Here is a 16,246-nt window from a genome sequence, read left to right as displayed (position 1 = left end):
GTGGACCCGTAATATGGACGTGAATACAGTTTATGCTTGAGCAAGTTCTGACACTTTGTTCTTGACTGTCTTTTCACTGAATGATCTTGCCTAGTTTTCTGATCATTTTTGGATTAACCTTATCTAGTTTATAATTTTATATTCTTTGTACCTATCTCTGGCAGTGACAACAAACTTGCCTTCAAATTACCCTTTGGATGTTATTCTAATGACTAAGCTGTTTGGAAATTGTGATCCTGCACATGGATCCTCACTATTTCCCTGAGTTTTCTTCATTACAGAAGGCCTGGAACAGTAGATCTAGTCTAGGTTTGCAATCTTAAATCAGCCTTCACAAGGCCACTCAACAGACTCCAGGTCGAGACTGCATATGAAAAAAACAGGGGCTTTGCTTTCCCACAGCTTAATTTGTCTCTTTTTCTCAGGCTTGACATACACATGAATACACAGGTCAGCTCACTAAAGTGCTTGTTAAATCCATCACTCCCCATACTCCCACTCTAGCTAGACCATGCCCCCATCTGCCAGAATAACCCCACCACCCAACACAGGCAACACAGGAACAAGCAAAAACTCCCTGAGAAAACATGAGGAAGAAATCATGAGAGTAGTCAGATTCCAGAAGTAGAGTGCAGAAGAATATTGTAAATCATCAAGATGGATCAGGCAGAGAGAGAGAGAGAGAGAGAGAGAGAGAGAGAGAGAGAGAGAGAGAGAGAGAGAGAGAGAGAGAACACTGATTATTAGGTATGCTCTTGTCCTGTAGTGGTTTAAAAGGAAGTACATTGTATACAAAGTGCAAGTAGGGACTCTGACAGGACTAGCTGAGCCAGACAGCATCCAAACATCCCAGTTTACAGAAATTATTTATAGTCAGGAACCCTCCAGATCTGCATATTTGCCTAAGATGAGAGCTAAATTAACTGAAGGCTTGACTAAACAAATAGGTTTTCAGTCTAGACTTAAAAGGTTGTGACCTGGTTTGAGTTCTGAATACTAACTGGAAGGCTGTTTCATAACTGATCAAAGCAGGCAAGTTGAGGTGCAAGACCATTCAGTGCTTTATAGATCATTAGTAGTATTTTATAATCAACTTGAAATTTTACTAGGAGCCAGTGCAGTGTGGAGGGGTGATGTGATCAAATCTTTTGGTTCTAGTAAGGACAACGGGTGCTGCATTCTTGTACTAACTGGAGCTCGTTTATGTACCTACAGGAGCATCCAGACAGCAATGTGTTACAATAGTCTAATCTAACAGTAACAAAAGCAGGGACTAGTTTTTCTGCTTGTAGTGACATTAATTTATTTAGCTGTATTACTGTGATGAATTTACTGTCCTAGACATATTATTTATATGAGCTACAAATGAGAGACTGGAGTCAATTAATTACAACAAAGTATCTACTGCTTCACATGATGTAACTGAAAGACCATCCACAGTTACTACATAATCAGAAAGCTTACATCTAGCTGCCTGTGCGCTGACTAGACATATTTCTATCTTGTCAGAATTAAGTAGGAGGAAGTTACTCAACATACAGTGTACAATGTAAATGTACACATTTCTCAACTATATTAAGCTGGTGTCCATCATTATTGTCCGTCATTATCCATTCATTAAGCTGGTGTCCAATGGAAGCTAATCCCATGCTGAATAATAATTTTACCCAGCTGTAGCATATGTAGAGAAAACAGCAGAACAGAACCTTGTGGAACACCAAACTTTACTTTAGTATGCATAGAGGAGTCTTTACAAACTGATAATGATTAGTCAAATAAAACTTAAACCAGGAAAGAGCTGTTCTTTCTGTATTATATGGTATTAAAAGCTGCACTAAGATCAAGCAACACAAACAAGGGAGACACAACATGATCAGAGGCCAGTAGTAGCCTATTCACCACTTTAACCAGTGCTGTCTCAATACTGTGATGAGGCCTAAATCCTGACTGATATATTTCATGAAAGTTATTCTTATGCAAGTATGAAACTATTTGCTGAGCTACAACCTGTTCTAGTAAGCTTTGATACTGTCCTATAGTTAGACAGCTGACAAGCGTCAAGAACAGGATTTTAAAGGGGTCATATGATACTTTTTAAAAGTTCATTATTTTGTTTATTGGGTGTAATAGAATAGGTTAACATGCTTTAATGTTCAAAAAACACATTATTTTTCACTTGTCTTATGTTATATATTATATTTCTATTGTTACTTAATTCTAGTACATGTTGACGTGCTAAAAAACACAAAAGTGATCCGAAATTGCAACATCATCTATTTTACGTTCTCTTATACAGTATATCCATGAGATGTGAAATAATCAAGTGTAGGATATGCCTGTGTTTATGAGTGGGACTTGGTCCATGTTGCATAAGATCTAAAGAGTAAAGCTTCCTCATTCCATGACTCACATTTCAAATTATTGAATGTTCTCAATAAATATGGCTCATTTAGAATGGACTGATTATATGATCTAGATTTATATTCAATTATATTATTTATTATATAATTTATTATATAATAATAATTATTATATATAATTCTATATATTCTTTATTATTATTATATTATATAAAGTCGCATAATAACAGTCATGGCTTGCTATAGTTAATCAAAATTAGTCATATTTGTATAAGCCAGCTCCTGCTCTACTGGCATGTCTTCTGCAAATTCACCAGTAAAACAGAGTACTACTGGTGCCAATGTGTTAAACACAACACTTAATGTTAAATAACTTTTTACAGACACACTAAATTGAGCTTTCATTTATTCTCAGTTTACCACTAAATGACACATTTCTGTTTGTTCACACAGCCACCTCGTTCAGAAGACCTTTCAATAATCTGCTTCACCAGTGGCACAACAGGTAAGCTGAGATTAATGCTCTCTAAGTGCAAGTCACTGTCTGAATTACACTGAAACTCCTAGCCATTTTTTTATTCTTGTTTTACCCTGTCTATGATGTTTGCGAATTGCCTGATCATAGACCATGTTTTGACCTTGATTTTGACTCATGATTTAGATTTATTTACAAGCATTTCTAAATAAAGCTTTTGTGTACCAGTACTTGCATTCATCCCTGCTGCCCCTGCTACAGAATACTTCACCTGCCAGTGGATGCAGCAGATTTTTTAAGTTCCATCAGGGGCACCTGTGTATCACTATTACAAGTATTACAAGTGTATCACTATAGATTCATGAGCCTAAAGGCCACCATCACTGGAGGGACATTTTGACCCCCTCATGACTGTATATAGCACTTTGGGAGTCAAGCATTAAGGGGAGGTTCTGTCATGATAGTGCCAAATGGCTAGGAATTATACTACTCATTAGACCCTGCATGACATATGACCTGAACCCAATCAACAGTATTTAAGTACTCACAACCCAAAGCTTGGCATGAAGTATATGCTCTGTGTCCTTGCGACCAACATTTACGAAACTTTGCGTTCTGTTTTCTTGATTCTCTGGGATTGATCCTGTTTCTAGTTGCTTGGTTTTTATTCTTGTTTTGCCCCATCTATGTTGTTTTCCATTTGCCTGACCATTGCCTGTGTTTTGACATTGATTTTTCTTCATGATTTCACTTTGTTTACAAGCTTTCTAAATAATGCTTTAGGTCACTTGTTAATATGTCTGTGGGTTTATTTTCTTTAGGAAATCCAAAGGGTGTGATGCTTACACATGGGAACATTGTTGCTGATGTCTCTGGCTTTCTGAAAGCAACAGATGTAAGTGTTCATGGAATACATATAGAATTCTAAATAATATTCTGATTGACTTTAGTTACATGAACCCTTTAAAAAAAATTGTGACTCTGTTTAACTGAAATAATTGTCTGTCATGCAGAAAGTCATATCTCCAAATCAAGAAGACGTTCTCATTTCTTTCTTGCCCCTTGCACACATGTTTGAACGGCTCATTGAGGTAACACTGCATGTGTGCATGTCTGCATGTGTGTGTGCTTGAACGTGTGTGTGCTTGAATGTGTGTGCTTGAACGTGTGTGTGCTTAAACATGTGTGTGCTTGAACGTGTGTGTGCTTGAATGTGTGTGTGCTTGAATGTGTGTGTGCTTGAACGTGTGTGTGTGCATGTTGTGTTTTCAGAAAGGATGAGAGGTTTTTATTTTTGTTTGACATTTTATTGATTTGATCAATTCTACACTCACAAATGCTCAGTTATATGTAACGCAATTTCAATAAGTTCTCAAATTCATTGCTGGGTTGATTATATAGTATGATAGAACTTTGCATTAACTACCCCAAAATCACTTCATGATGATCCAGCCACAGATCATTCTTACCCTTATTTGTGGGTTGTTGAGCTTATTCATGATTATTGATGACACAGATAGGGGATTTTACAATTATTAAAAAAAAAAAAAAAGTTTAAAAATGTTAAAATTAATCAAATTAATTTTAACCCCCTGGACCAGTTATGTATTTATTTAATACTAAATATTGTGCAATATATTAGGCAGGTTACCCTTAAATATTATTTAATTTCACATATACATAAAAGGAATAAATAAAATACAAACTATAAAATGGGTAGTTTCAGTTCTTAAACCTGCTGTAAAATTTACACCCCCCATGACTGCATCACAGTAATTGAATTCAAACCTACACTAATGCCTACTAGACACTACGCTACATGATTTTCCAAATCTCACAAATGCTGCTTACACTACATGACTTTGAAAAGCTCAACTGTTTGTTTGTTTTTGTTTACAAAACCTGCAACTTTTCTTTTTTAAAGAATCCACAAGATTTCCTTATGTTTAAAAGTTTAAGATTAGTATATGTTTGTATGTATGCATACCATTAATTAATTACATTAATAATTATGTCGTTGGAAGCTCCTCACATGGGTAGTAAGATGTTTTTGTCTTTAGGCAGTGGTGTATTGTCATGGGGGCAGGATCGGCTTTTTTCAGGGCGATATCCGTCTCCTTTCTGACGACATGAAGGCCCTGCGCCCCACTGTCTTCCCTGTGGTGCCTCGGCTCCTCAACCGCATGTATGATAAGGTGAGAGATTCTGAAACAAATCAACACACACAACACACAATGACATCAGAAGCCACAATAGAAATTGAATGCATGTGTTGAAACCAAAGACTGTAAAAAAAATCACATTTTAGCAAGTGAAAATATTTTGAATATAGTCAACTTGATCTACTATTTCCTCTTACCATAGATCAAATATTAACAAACATTACTGTGACCTAGATATACAAATTATCTGTCAATGACTATTTCAAGCTTGAAAACAGTCAAATTGTCTTCTACTTAAGTAAGCTTCTATTTACGTAATCTTCTATTTACGTAATCTTCTATTTGGTTTGTTGTAATTTTATAAAATAAAGTACTATTTCCATGTACCATAAGTGAATGGGGGGGGGGGGGGGGGGGGGGGTCAACTTACTTTTTAATTTCCATTTACACAAATGATTTTAAGGAATAGTGTTCTGTGAAGTTCAGTTGACCTTGAATCCACCCCTGATTTGTTCCTTCAGATAAAACTACTTGATTTGATAATTATTATGGGTATGTTTGTTGAGGTAAACTGATCAATAACTAGAAATTACAGTCTAGCCTCATGAACATGCACAACACTTACACTGTTGACAGTTGTGCTAGCTGTGTAGCAAAGCCATGTCTTATTCTGCTGTAAACTGTTCTAACAGAACCTCAGTGGAAATTTCTTTCATTTTTGATGACACTGATACTATAGCTAGCAAATCCGTGTGAGTGAATAAAGTAATTGCATAAACCATAAACTAAATTTCACAACAATTTACTATTGAATGTATGACCTTAGCCAACACTTGAAGTAGTATCAAAATATTAGCTAGGATCCTTTTTTAAATGTACTTCATCAACAAAACAAGCAAAGCATAAAAGCACATCATACCATTCAGAGGGGCAATTTACTGCAGGTCTCCGTGCTAGATGAACATCACTGACAGCAGCAACTCTTTTAATCAGAAATATGGTGTTAAGTGTAAATGTTTACTGTTGTTTACTAGTATATTTTCAGATTGTACATTACATTAGCTACGTATACTTACATGATTTTGATTAACATGGCTAATATCAGCTAACAAGTGTTAGCTCAGTCAGTCATGGCTCAAAGTCCTAAAAACATTTCCTGACAATGTTAAAATCAATATGCTTGTGCAAATTATATAACTACAAATTGGAAATATTTTACACACTAATTAATAATGGTGTACTTACCATTTTGAGATAATGTTATTCAATGTATGCATATGCATACATATGCAGCATGGCAATTAAGGTAGTTTCTTGGTTATTGTTGTTCAGATCTTTACTCAGGCCAATACTCCTGTGAAGCGTTGGCTCCTTAATTTTGCTGCAAAGAAAAAAGGAGAAGAGGTCAGCAGTGGGATCATCCGCAATGACAGCATTTGGGACAAGATCTTCTTCAGGAAGATTCAGGTGTGTTGTCATGGCTGAGCCTAAGCCCCATTTCCTTATATCCATAGCTTGTGTCCATCCCACAACTTAAATTTAGCCAATATGCATGTTTGGACATTCAGGCGTAAGAGATTGAGTGGGTATGCAGATATGAGTGTGATATTTTGAAGTAATACATATATTGGGGACTAATCAGAGTGCAACTGCTTTGCAGGCCAATTTAGGTGGGAGGCTTCGTATGGTTATAACAGGTGCTGCTCCCACCTCTCCTGCTGTCCTCAGCTTCTTGAGAGCAGCTCTGGGTTGTCAGGTGAGAACACTCACACATGCTGTATATATGCACAAAAATAATTTAAAAAACAATTGGATACTTACTTTCTCTGTTTTTGTCTACCAACTGTACATTGAGCGCTGAGCATCTGTATATTCATGTATTGTGCATACTTGCATGTTTAAAGGTCTATGAAGCATATGGACAGACAGAGTGCACAGCTGGCTGCACATTCACCACCCCTGGAGACTGGACTTCAGGTAAACCTGGTATTTTCTTATTGTCACATAACAGCGCTCTGCAGACTCTATCTCCATTTAAAATTGCTGCTGAAACTCCTGTAACCAAAATTATCAGTGCTAGTGCACTGATTTGGATCACTTTAATAGCTATCTCTCATCTTAATTTCCTTTAAAAAATCCTAGAATGTTGCACTGTTTCTTCTCAATTACAGAGTAGAGTTTAGTAGAGTTTAAACCACTTTAGTTAAGGTCACTAATGACTTGTTAATAGCTTCTGACTCGGCTTGTGTTTCTATCCTTGTCCCTCTTGATCTCAGTGCCGCTTTTGACATTGTTGATCACTCTTTTACTTAGCCATCTTGAAACTGTCTTTAGTGTCTCAACAACTGCTTTAAATTGGTTTAGATCTTGTCTCTCAGATCGTAGGCACTTTGTCTCTCTGGGTGTATGCAGGTCAGCAATGGGTTCAGTTAGTCAGCGGTGTCCCCCAGGGTTCAATCCTGGACCCTTTATTTTTTAGCATTTACATATTTCCCTTGCTCAGCTCTTCAAATCTCGCTGCCTTAAAGTGCACCTGTTGTGGTTTTTGTTTTTGTTATGTAGTGTGTTGTAGAGCTGTTTGTGAATGTAAAAAACATCTGCAAAGTTTCAAAATCAAAGTGCAGGACAAACGGGGTTATTGACTCCTAAAAGAAGGAACTGATTCTGAACAGCTGAAATGAGTTGTTTGTTATTCCAGACTTACTTCCTGTACAAACCTACATAGGTTTGTACAGGAAGGATCTCCCTGCACCACACCTGCACAAACTACTTAAAAAGTACTTAAAGCTATAACCTTATAAAATGAAGCCTCTGCTCACCCATACATGTATAACAACAATTTAAAAAAATCATAGTCACCTGCCACAGAAACAGTGAAGTGTGGTACAGTTGCATGTTTTGTTTTATTTAAAGTCCATCAGACAATCCAAAACAAATAAAAAATTCAAGGTCAAAAAACAGGCACAGGTCAGGTGATCAGCAATCAGCATAGATTAGGCAAAACAAGTGGCAGAGTAACAACAGAAAATATCAGTAACCAGAATACCACCACTGAATCAAAACAGGCTAGGAGTGAGACTTCTCAATGAGTCACTGAATGTCCAGATTATTTAAATGCGTGTGACTGGGTACATGTGCTTTGTAATATGAATTCTGGTGTGCATGTGTATGTGATGGAATCATGTGATTTAGTTTGTAGTCTGTGATGCTGGGAAATGGAGTTAGATTAGTGAATGCTGTGCTGTAGCAGTAAATTTTAGGAACTGAAGTTCATGGCTGAAGCTGCCAGTGACATGACAACACTAAATTTTGCGTGAAGAGATGATGGTAGCTTAGTACCCCGTCTGCATGATAATTTATTTTCCCCTTTTGTTTGTAGGTCATGTGGGTGCACCACTACCATGCAACCTCATTAAACTCGTGGATGTGCCAGAGAAGAACTACTTTACCTCAAAAGGAAAGGGGGAGGTAGAAATACTATCATGCACTGAATTTGCACTATTGGATGCTTGAGACTACCAACAGTACCAATTAATATTGCATTCTATAGCTTACCATTTTGATTTAGCCTTAAAAACATTTTAATTAAATTGCAGGTGTGTGTCAAAGGCCCAAATGTCTTTAAGGGCTATCTGAAGGATCCAGTTATGACAGCAGAGACACTGGATTCGGATGGGTGGCTTCACACAGGAGATATTGGAGAGTGGTTACCGGTGTGCTTATAACATTTATATCATTTGATTCATGTTGGAAAAGGAATTATATTAATACCAAAAGGCACATCTTAAACATTTCGTCATATTTTCTTCATTTAAAATTGTTTTATTATATTACCATATGATTTTAAATCAAAATTGATCTATAGTGTAATATTCAATTTTCTGACAATATTTTGTCAGGTGTGTTTCCCTGAAACTGTGCTCACTGTTTTGTTTTGTTTTTCATGTAAACAGATGCTGATTTGATAGACTATGTACTTTGGAAGTTTAATGAGTTAAACATACAGTGGCTTCAGAAAGAATTCAGAGCCCTTCAGTTTTTGCACACATTGTTGCTATATAAGTAGGGGGCCAAGCACTTTGTGCTTGGAACAGGAGCGTGTCTAGAGCATTTTCATTGGGCGGGGGGAGGGGCTGGATAGGCTGGGGCACTGCCTCAAAAGAGGGCTGCCAGTAACAAAAATGAGCACTATGAAAAATCATGGTAAAATTTGGTGGTATGGTACAATACTAAAAAGTGGTAAGCTGCAAATGTTATTTTAAACTGCTATTTTTACCTGATCTAACCCTTAAATTTAATTTTATTGGTGTAACCTAATGTATATAGGTTGATTCGATGATGTTTAATGTTTTTGACATCACCTGAAGCACATTTTTAGGTGAACTTTTTTCCGTTTTGGTGTATATGCATAAAGTAACATTTCTGTGAAGCCAGTGTTTATTTCTTCCCTTGTCTTTTCACATAATTAACAGTAGTCAGTAATATTCATCACTGTTTATGCTTTCATTGTTTAGGACCTATTCAATATAATTCAATGATATAAAATGCTTAAAGAGATACTTTACTCAAGTTAAAATACTTTCTTCATCCTCATGTCAGTAGACACACTTGCTTTTTCTCAGACCTAAGACTACAACACACCACAAAAACATACTGTTATAGTACTAACAACACAGACAGAAAAAATTCAAACAACTTTAAAAACCCAGAAGGCCACACTAAAATTATATAGGGTGAATAGTCCGTGAGAGGGGTAAGAGGTGTCGTCTGCAATACTAGTGGATTTGTGGATTCAGCGATTGTTAAAAGTGGTGTGAATGGTGTGTAGAGAGACCCCGATGATCTTTTCAGCTGTCCTCACAATTCGCTGTAGAGTCTTGCGGTTGGAGGCTGTGCAGTTCCTGTACCACACAGGTGAGACAGCTAGTTAGGACATTTGGCTCTCTTCAGCCTCCACAGGAAATGAAGGCACTGCTGGGCCTTCTTCAGGCAGGTGGTGTTGAGAGTCCAGGAGAGGTCCTCTGTCATGTGCACACCAAGAAACTTTGAGCCTTTGACTCTCTACACAGATGTTTCTTGGATGTGCAGTGGTGAGTTGTCCACTTAGGTTCTCCTGAAATTGTCAATCACCTCTTTAGTCTTATCGACATTAAGAGATAGACTGTTGTCTCTACACCATTCTGTGAGCTGGTTCACCTCCTCCCTGTATGCTGACTCATCATCGCTGCTGATGAGGCCCATAACTGAATGTGTGATTAGAACTGAACTATGCAGCACAGTCATGAGTCAGCAGGGTAAACAGCAGTGGACTGAGCACACAGCCCTGGGGGTCACCGGTGTTCAGTGTGGTGGTGCTGTTTTCGTGTGTGTCTCTTTAAATGCAAATGAGCTGCGTCTACCCGCCCCCTTTCCAGAAGAGGGCTGTGCCTTTACTGCTCCTGCTTAGGATACTGCCACAATAACAATTCTGTAGAACCAATATAACTGACATCATAAATACTGGTGCAAATACAGACAGTAAGCATTTTTGAGTTAAAAATAAAATGACGACATAGCTCTGGTCTCTGTGAATACAGTCAGAGACAATGGTAACATTAGCCGCATTAATTGTGGAATATGCTAACAAGCACACCCATAAAGGCAATTTGCAAACATTCACAAAATATAGTGTGGTACTTACGTTTTCTGGATATGAAGATGGATTACATTTATTACATTTATTCATTTAGCAGACGCTTTTATCCAAAGCAACTTACAAATGAGGAAATACAAGCAAAGCGATATATCAAGCGGAGAACAATACAAGTACCTACCATATAAGATCTTTTAATTAAGTTCTAGAAAAGCAAAGTGCACAGAGTAGAGGTGTAAGTGCCAGAGTAAGGTTTTTTTTTTTGTTTTTTTTTTTAAAAAGGATAATGTTGGGTTTGTGTTTTAGGGGTTAGTTAGGTGTTCATGGAAGAGGTGGGTGTTTAGTTGTTTTTTGAAGATAGTGACAGGTTCTGTGGCCTGGATTGATGTTGGAAGTTCATCCTACCACTGAGGGACAGTTAGTGTGAAGGTTCTGGAAAGGGACCTTGAGCCATGCTGAGCAGGCACTACCAGGCGTCGGTCATTGATCGATCGCAGATTGCGTGAGGAAAGTGTGCCTTCAGGAGAGAGTTGAGGTAGGGGGTGGTGTTGCAGACAAGGTCTTGTATGTGAGCATCAAGGATTTGATACGGGCGGCTACAGGAAGGCAGTGGAGGGAGATGAAGGGGTGTGTGACATGGGTTCTCTTGGGCTGGTTGAACACGAGACATGCTGCTGAATTCTGAATTATCTGAAGGGGTTTGATGGAGCTGGCTGGAGGCCCGAGAGTAGTGCATACACAAGCCTGGACTAGTAGTTGTGTAGCCTGTTTGATGAGAGGGTCTGATTTCTTGTACAGAATGAACCTGCTCCAGCATGGAGAACATGGCGGACTGTGTGCAGCTCACTAAGGGGAGGATCTATGCTAATAGGGCAGATTCTGCCACCAGTTCTGGGCGAGACCTGTTCCAATGTGATGTCACATTGGACAGAAAATGTGAACGACTCATTTTGACACACTGTTTATAATTTATGAGGAATATAAAAAAAGGAGTGGGTGGATTTTTACCATTATAGGGTGGTCGTGTCCACACACTCAAACACACATTTATGTTCAAAGTGAATTTTGCATAATAGGTCTCCTTTAAGATAATATACAGGTAAGATTATGAAATAATTTAAACTCATATTTCATGTGCACGTATGTATTTATTTGATAAGTAAATATAAATATTACCTGAAGAATGTACAGTAAGCTGGTCATTATCGCAAAATAAACCCCTTCAGGGTAATACCCTGAATCACCCTGTAGGGGTTTATTATACAATAGTGACCAGCTGGAAAAAAAAAAGTAAACAACACACAGAGGCTTCCTACCTGTACTTTTGTTTTTGCATCTCTCCAAGCTTGATAACGTAATATCCACTCAATGAAATTTCACACTCCATCCAATGTCCATGACCATAAATTTTTATTTCGTATTCGACTGGTTACAGATCTATGGCTAGTAGATATCTGGGGAAAAGCCTACTTTATTCATGCATTTGCATTTTGAGAAATGAACAGATGTAATACAAACATAACAAATCATAAAAATGAACAGTATTTTACAGTAAATATTTTTGACTGACATACAATAGCTTATGCTTGTCAATGAGGTCTAAAATGTATCACAGATTTATCACAGGGTTCTTCAAATCTGCAGAGTTTAGCTCCAACCTCCAAACTTACCTGCCTGTAAATTCCTAGTAATCCTGAAGACCTTGGTTAGCTTTTTCAGGTGTGTTGGATTAGGGTTGGAGCTAAACTCTGCAGGACAGTAGACCTTGAGGGCTAGATTTGAAGAACTCTGACCTATCATGTTGGTATCATGATGTACAGTATCGGGTGTACAGTTGGAATACATGAATAGATTTTATCCAAATAAGGAATTACAGTGTTCAGCTGGGTGTTTTACAAATGAACAGTGTCATAAATAGAGCTATGTGGTGTTTCTCCTGTGATAAAGCAGTAATTGAATACAGCTCAGAAGTCACTTACCGCTTTTAGGATTATCCTGAGCCAAGATATTGAGATTTCTAAAAACATGTTTTGCTTTTGTGATTATGGATTATTGTATGTAGAGTAATGGAATTTTTTATGCAATACATTTTAAATGAAATATATAATAGAAATAAAATGTGTAAAAAAGGGAAAGGGTCTGAATACTTTCCAAACCCAACATACATTTGTGTACATAGTATGGTATTATACTGGCAGTAAATGTAAGCAACTTTTCTAGCTGTTCTTGTTTTTCAGAATGGCACATTAAAGATCATAGACAGGAAGAAGCACATATTTAAGCTTGCACAGGGTGAATACATTTCCCCTGAGAAGATCGAGAACATCTATATTCGCAGTGAGCCTGTGTCTCAGCTCTTTGTTCATGGAGACAGTCTGCAGGTTTGTGTTCTGTCAGGGCGGAAGAACTGGCCGTTATTAAAATATTATAAAAAGGTTTCACACCTCTTTTTACAGATGCAAGTTATCCATTTTATTCCTTTTGCAGGCTTGTCTAGTTGGAATTGTTGTTCCAGATCCTGAAGTGATGCCCTCTTGGGCCCAGAAAAGGGGCATTGATGGATGCTATGATGATCTGTGTAAGAATATGGTAAGAACCATGCAAAAACTTAACATTGTAAATGAAATAGTTCCTGTATGTAAAAATTTTAGCCCACAAGTCATATTAATAGTGACTTAATTCTCCCTGTTATTTTGAAGGAATTAAAGAAAGCCATCTTGGATGACCTGGTGTGTTTGGGCAAAGCTGGTGGCCTCCATTCATTTGAACAAGTAAGTGCATAGTTGAAATGTTTGCCATAGTGTAGACCACATTTGATCATCTGTAAGCAGGTTATCAGTAAATACAGAACTTATTTATTTAAAACCCTCATAATGTTCTTTCATCTCCAGGTAAAAGACATCTACATTCATAATGAGATGTTCTCCATAGAAAATGGATTGCTGACCCCTACATTAAAAGCCAAGAGGCCAGAGCTTAAAGAACATTTCAAGCAGCAGATAGAACATCTGTATGACAACATCACAATGTAAAATTCCCAGTTTTTAAATGGGGACTGAATACTTGGACTGAATTATTATTATTTTTTTAAAGTGATCAATTGTCAATAATTTATCATTAAATTCCAATCAAACTACAAAAAGCATGCCAACGAGCCATGCATGATGAGAAGATGGAGAGCAGTGTCAGTCTAGAAGTGTAGATAGACTCAAAGGAGAGTAGTCATATTTTGGCCGGGATTGTCAACAGTTTGGTGTGCCTTTGGAAAAAGTGGCATAGTTACAATCAAGTTTGTCTCTTTCAAAAAGCCAAACTAGCATGCATGCATCCTTCCTTTTTCATAAGTGACTAACTAAGCAACATGGCTCCCCTTGGTCTATTAATTTTATTTGATTATGGGTCCAACTCTGAACATAAAAGTTATTTGAACAAAAAAAACATGCATGATGTGTTTGAGAAGTCCTTTCTTGATTAATTGAGGTTTTACACATCAAAAGACGTACAAACTTACACTTGGCCTAAATATGGGGAATAAAATGCAGCAATATAAGGTATTCAATTTCCAATCCGCTTGCTTGTTGCAAAGCGAGCATACCATGGACCTAGCTATATGGACTTGGTAGTATTTTCAGTTGCACTTTCTTCCATCCCACAATTTAAAAAAAGTTAATGTAAGTAATGTTACTGTATATCTCAGCTTCAAACATATTTATTGTAATGATTTAAATTTTTGTGTATAGTGAAAGAGATTGAATACTTGTTTCAGTACCATGGTATGGATTGGGATGTGTATCAGAATTACAATATGGATGGTAACAAAATAAAAGAATATTAAATTAATCAATTTACTCTCTTTATTATTCCTTATAAGCAATGCAAATGAAAGGAGAAAAAATGCAGCGAACAGCTGATTTGACAGTGTGCATTTGATTTGTGTGTATTATGCTACAAACACTTTGCCAAGTAGAAACTACTTAATGCTTCTCTGAATACCTGTCTTCAGTCCTTCAGAGGATTAGTCAGTGAAACAATGGCAAGAAATAGCTCAGCTTTTTACTTGTCAATGATTGTGTCCTCCAAACACCAAAAATAAAATGTCACTAACCCTTAATTAATATTGTTTTAATAGATATGCAGTTTTGATGTATTAAAAATCCAAATCTATAGTTAGCATTGAGTATTGAAATGAGTACAGACTGCTGGGACTACGGCTGCCCCTAAGGCCATACAGACTTCATATAAATCCATAATGAACTTTTTCACACTAACTGTTGTTGCCCAGATGAGGATGGGTTCCTTCTGAGTCGGGTTCCTCTCAAGGTTTCTTCCTCTTAAAACATCTTAGGGAGTTTTTCCTTGCCACCGTCGCCACTCAGTTGCTTGCTCAGTTGGGATAAATTCGCACCTTTAATATCTGTATACCATGTTGATATTTCTGTAAAGCTGCTTTGAGACAATGTCTATTGTAAAAAGCGCTATACAAATAAAATTGAATTGAATTGAAGTACAGCAGCACTGTAAGTGTGGCCCAGTTTTATAACAGATTCTGATAGCGCGCCCAGTAAATCTGATAAATTGTTATTAGATGTCTACTGTTGTCATCTGTAGCCTAAATAACAGTTTGTGTCCAGGGAGATCAAAAGATCCTGACATGGTGGTGAATCACCTGGGATGAACAGCAGTTCAGTTTTGCTGGGATTAAGTTTCAGCTGATGAGCTGCCATCCATGATGAGATGTATGCCAGACATGCTGAGATCTGAGCAGAAACGAGAGGATCTGAGGGAGGTAAGGAGAGGATGAGTTGAGTGTCATTCATATAGCAGTGGTATGAAAACCCATGAGAGGATAAGAGAATAGAGGGAGAATAGAGGGAGCACAGAAGAGGACCAAGTACTCAGCCTTGTGGGACACCAGTAGCAATATTTAAAGACAAAATGTTTAGAAGAATGGGCCACACCTAAATTCTGCGGAACATTAATTTCTTCATACAGGAAGTGTCTTGGAGCTGTCGTTACAAACAAAGGCTTCACCACTAAGTATTAAATACTTTTCAGTTAGTGTGTTCAATACTTTTTTCCCTGTGTCATTTCACTTTATTACACATAACTTCATTTATGAACTTTAATGTTGTGATTTCTTTATATTTCCGGATTTCTTGAGTTAATACTGATGTTTGGTGAAAATTTCATGTGAATAGCCTCATTCGAAATATATTTACTGATTTTTTTTTTTTTGATGCGTCCAATACTTATTTCGCCCACTGTATATGTTAATATTTGGGACCAAAGTTTGATCCACATGTCATGAAAAAGTGTGGAACCATATGTCTGCAGAGACAATGGACTGATTAACATCATAGGCAGACAATATGGCTTACACCCTGCTCTAAGACAATGTTTGTTTGGAGGAAACATTTTGGAGTTGGACTAGCCAGAAAGTGTTAAAATCCTATGACACCAGTGAGTCTTCTGAGTCATGAGAGAGTTCTCCCAATGAACATCTTTGGGGAGATCACATCTGCTTGGAGCATAAGCCTAGAACCGCCGCCAAGTTAATCAAGCAACCAGCCTACGAGACTCCATTCCATTCATCATTTCCCAAGACGATACTCCAAAA

At 37.4% G+C, this 16,246-nt stretch overlaps 1 protein-coding gene across 2 annotated transcripts in view; it reads left to right on the top strand.

Moving 5' to 3' along the window:
- acsl6 (acyl-CoA synthetase long chain family member 6) overlaps nt 1-14,677 on the top strand; it is a 33,541-nt gene extending 18,864 nt beyond the window's left edge. Inside the window, exons 9-21 of one of the 2 annotated variants that reach the window (XM_017492506.3) lie at nt 2,814-2,865; nt 3,657-3,730; nt 3,849-3,926; nt 4,896-5,030; nt 6,330-6,464; nt 6,658-6,753; nt 6,902-6,974; nt 8,377-8,465; nt 8,594-8,710; nt 12,867-13,010; nt 13,117-13,218; nt 13,329-13,400; nt 13,521-14,677. In XM_017492506.3, coding sequence (XP_017347995.1) covers nt 2,814-2,865; nt 3,657-3,730; nt 3,849-3,926; nt 4,896-5,030; nt 6,330-6,464; nt 6,658-6,753; nt 6,902-6,974; nt 8,377-8,465; nt 8,594-8,710; nt 12,867-13,010; nt 13,117-13,218; nt 13,329-13,400; nt 13,521-13,661 — 1,308 coding nt within the window. In that variant the 3' untranslated portion in view covers nt 13,662-14,677. The remainder of the gene's footprint in view (nt 1-2,813; nt 2,866-3,656; nt 3,731-3,848; nt 3,927-4,895; nt 5,031-6,329; nt 6,465-6,657; nt 6,754-6,901; nt 6,975-8,376; nt 8,466-8,593; nt 8,711-12,866; nt 13,011-13,116; nt 13,219-13,328; nt 13,401-13,520) is intronic. The other variant, XM_017492507.3, reaches the window with a different exon arrangement.
- Nucleotides 14,678-16,246: the final 1,569 nt, after the last annotated feature.

This window comes from Ictalurus punctatus, chromosome 18 (genome assembly GCF_001660625.3).
Source record: "Ictalurus punctatus breed USDA103 chromosome 18, Coco_2.0, whole genome shotgun sequence".
NCBI classification, from domain to species: Eukaryota; Metazoa; Chordata; class Actinopteri; order Siluriformes; family Ictaluridae; genus Ictalurus; species Ictalurus punctatus.
Note: the sequence above shows the minus strand (reverse complement) of the source record. Positions and strands in the feature narration are given on the sequence as shown.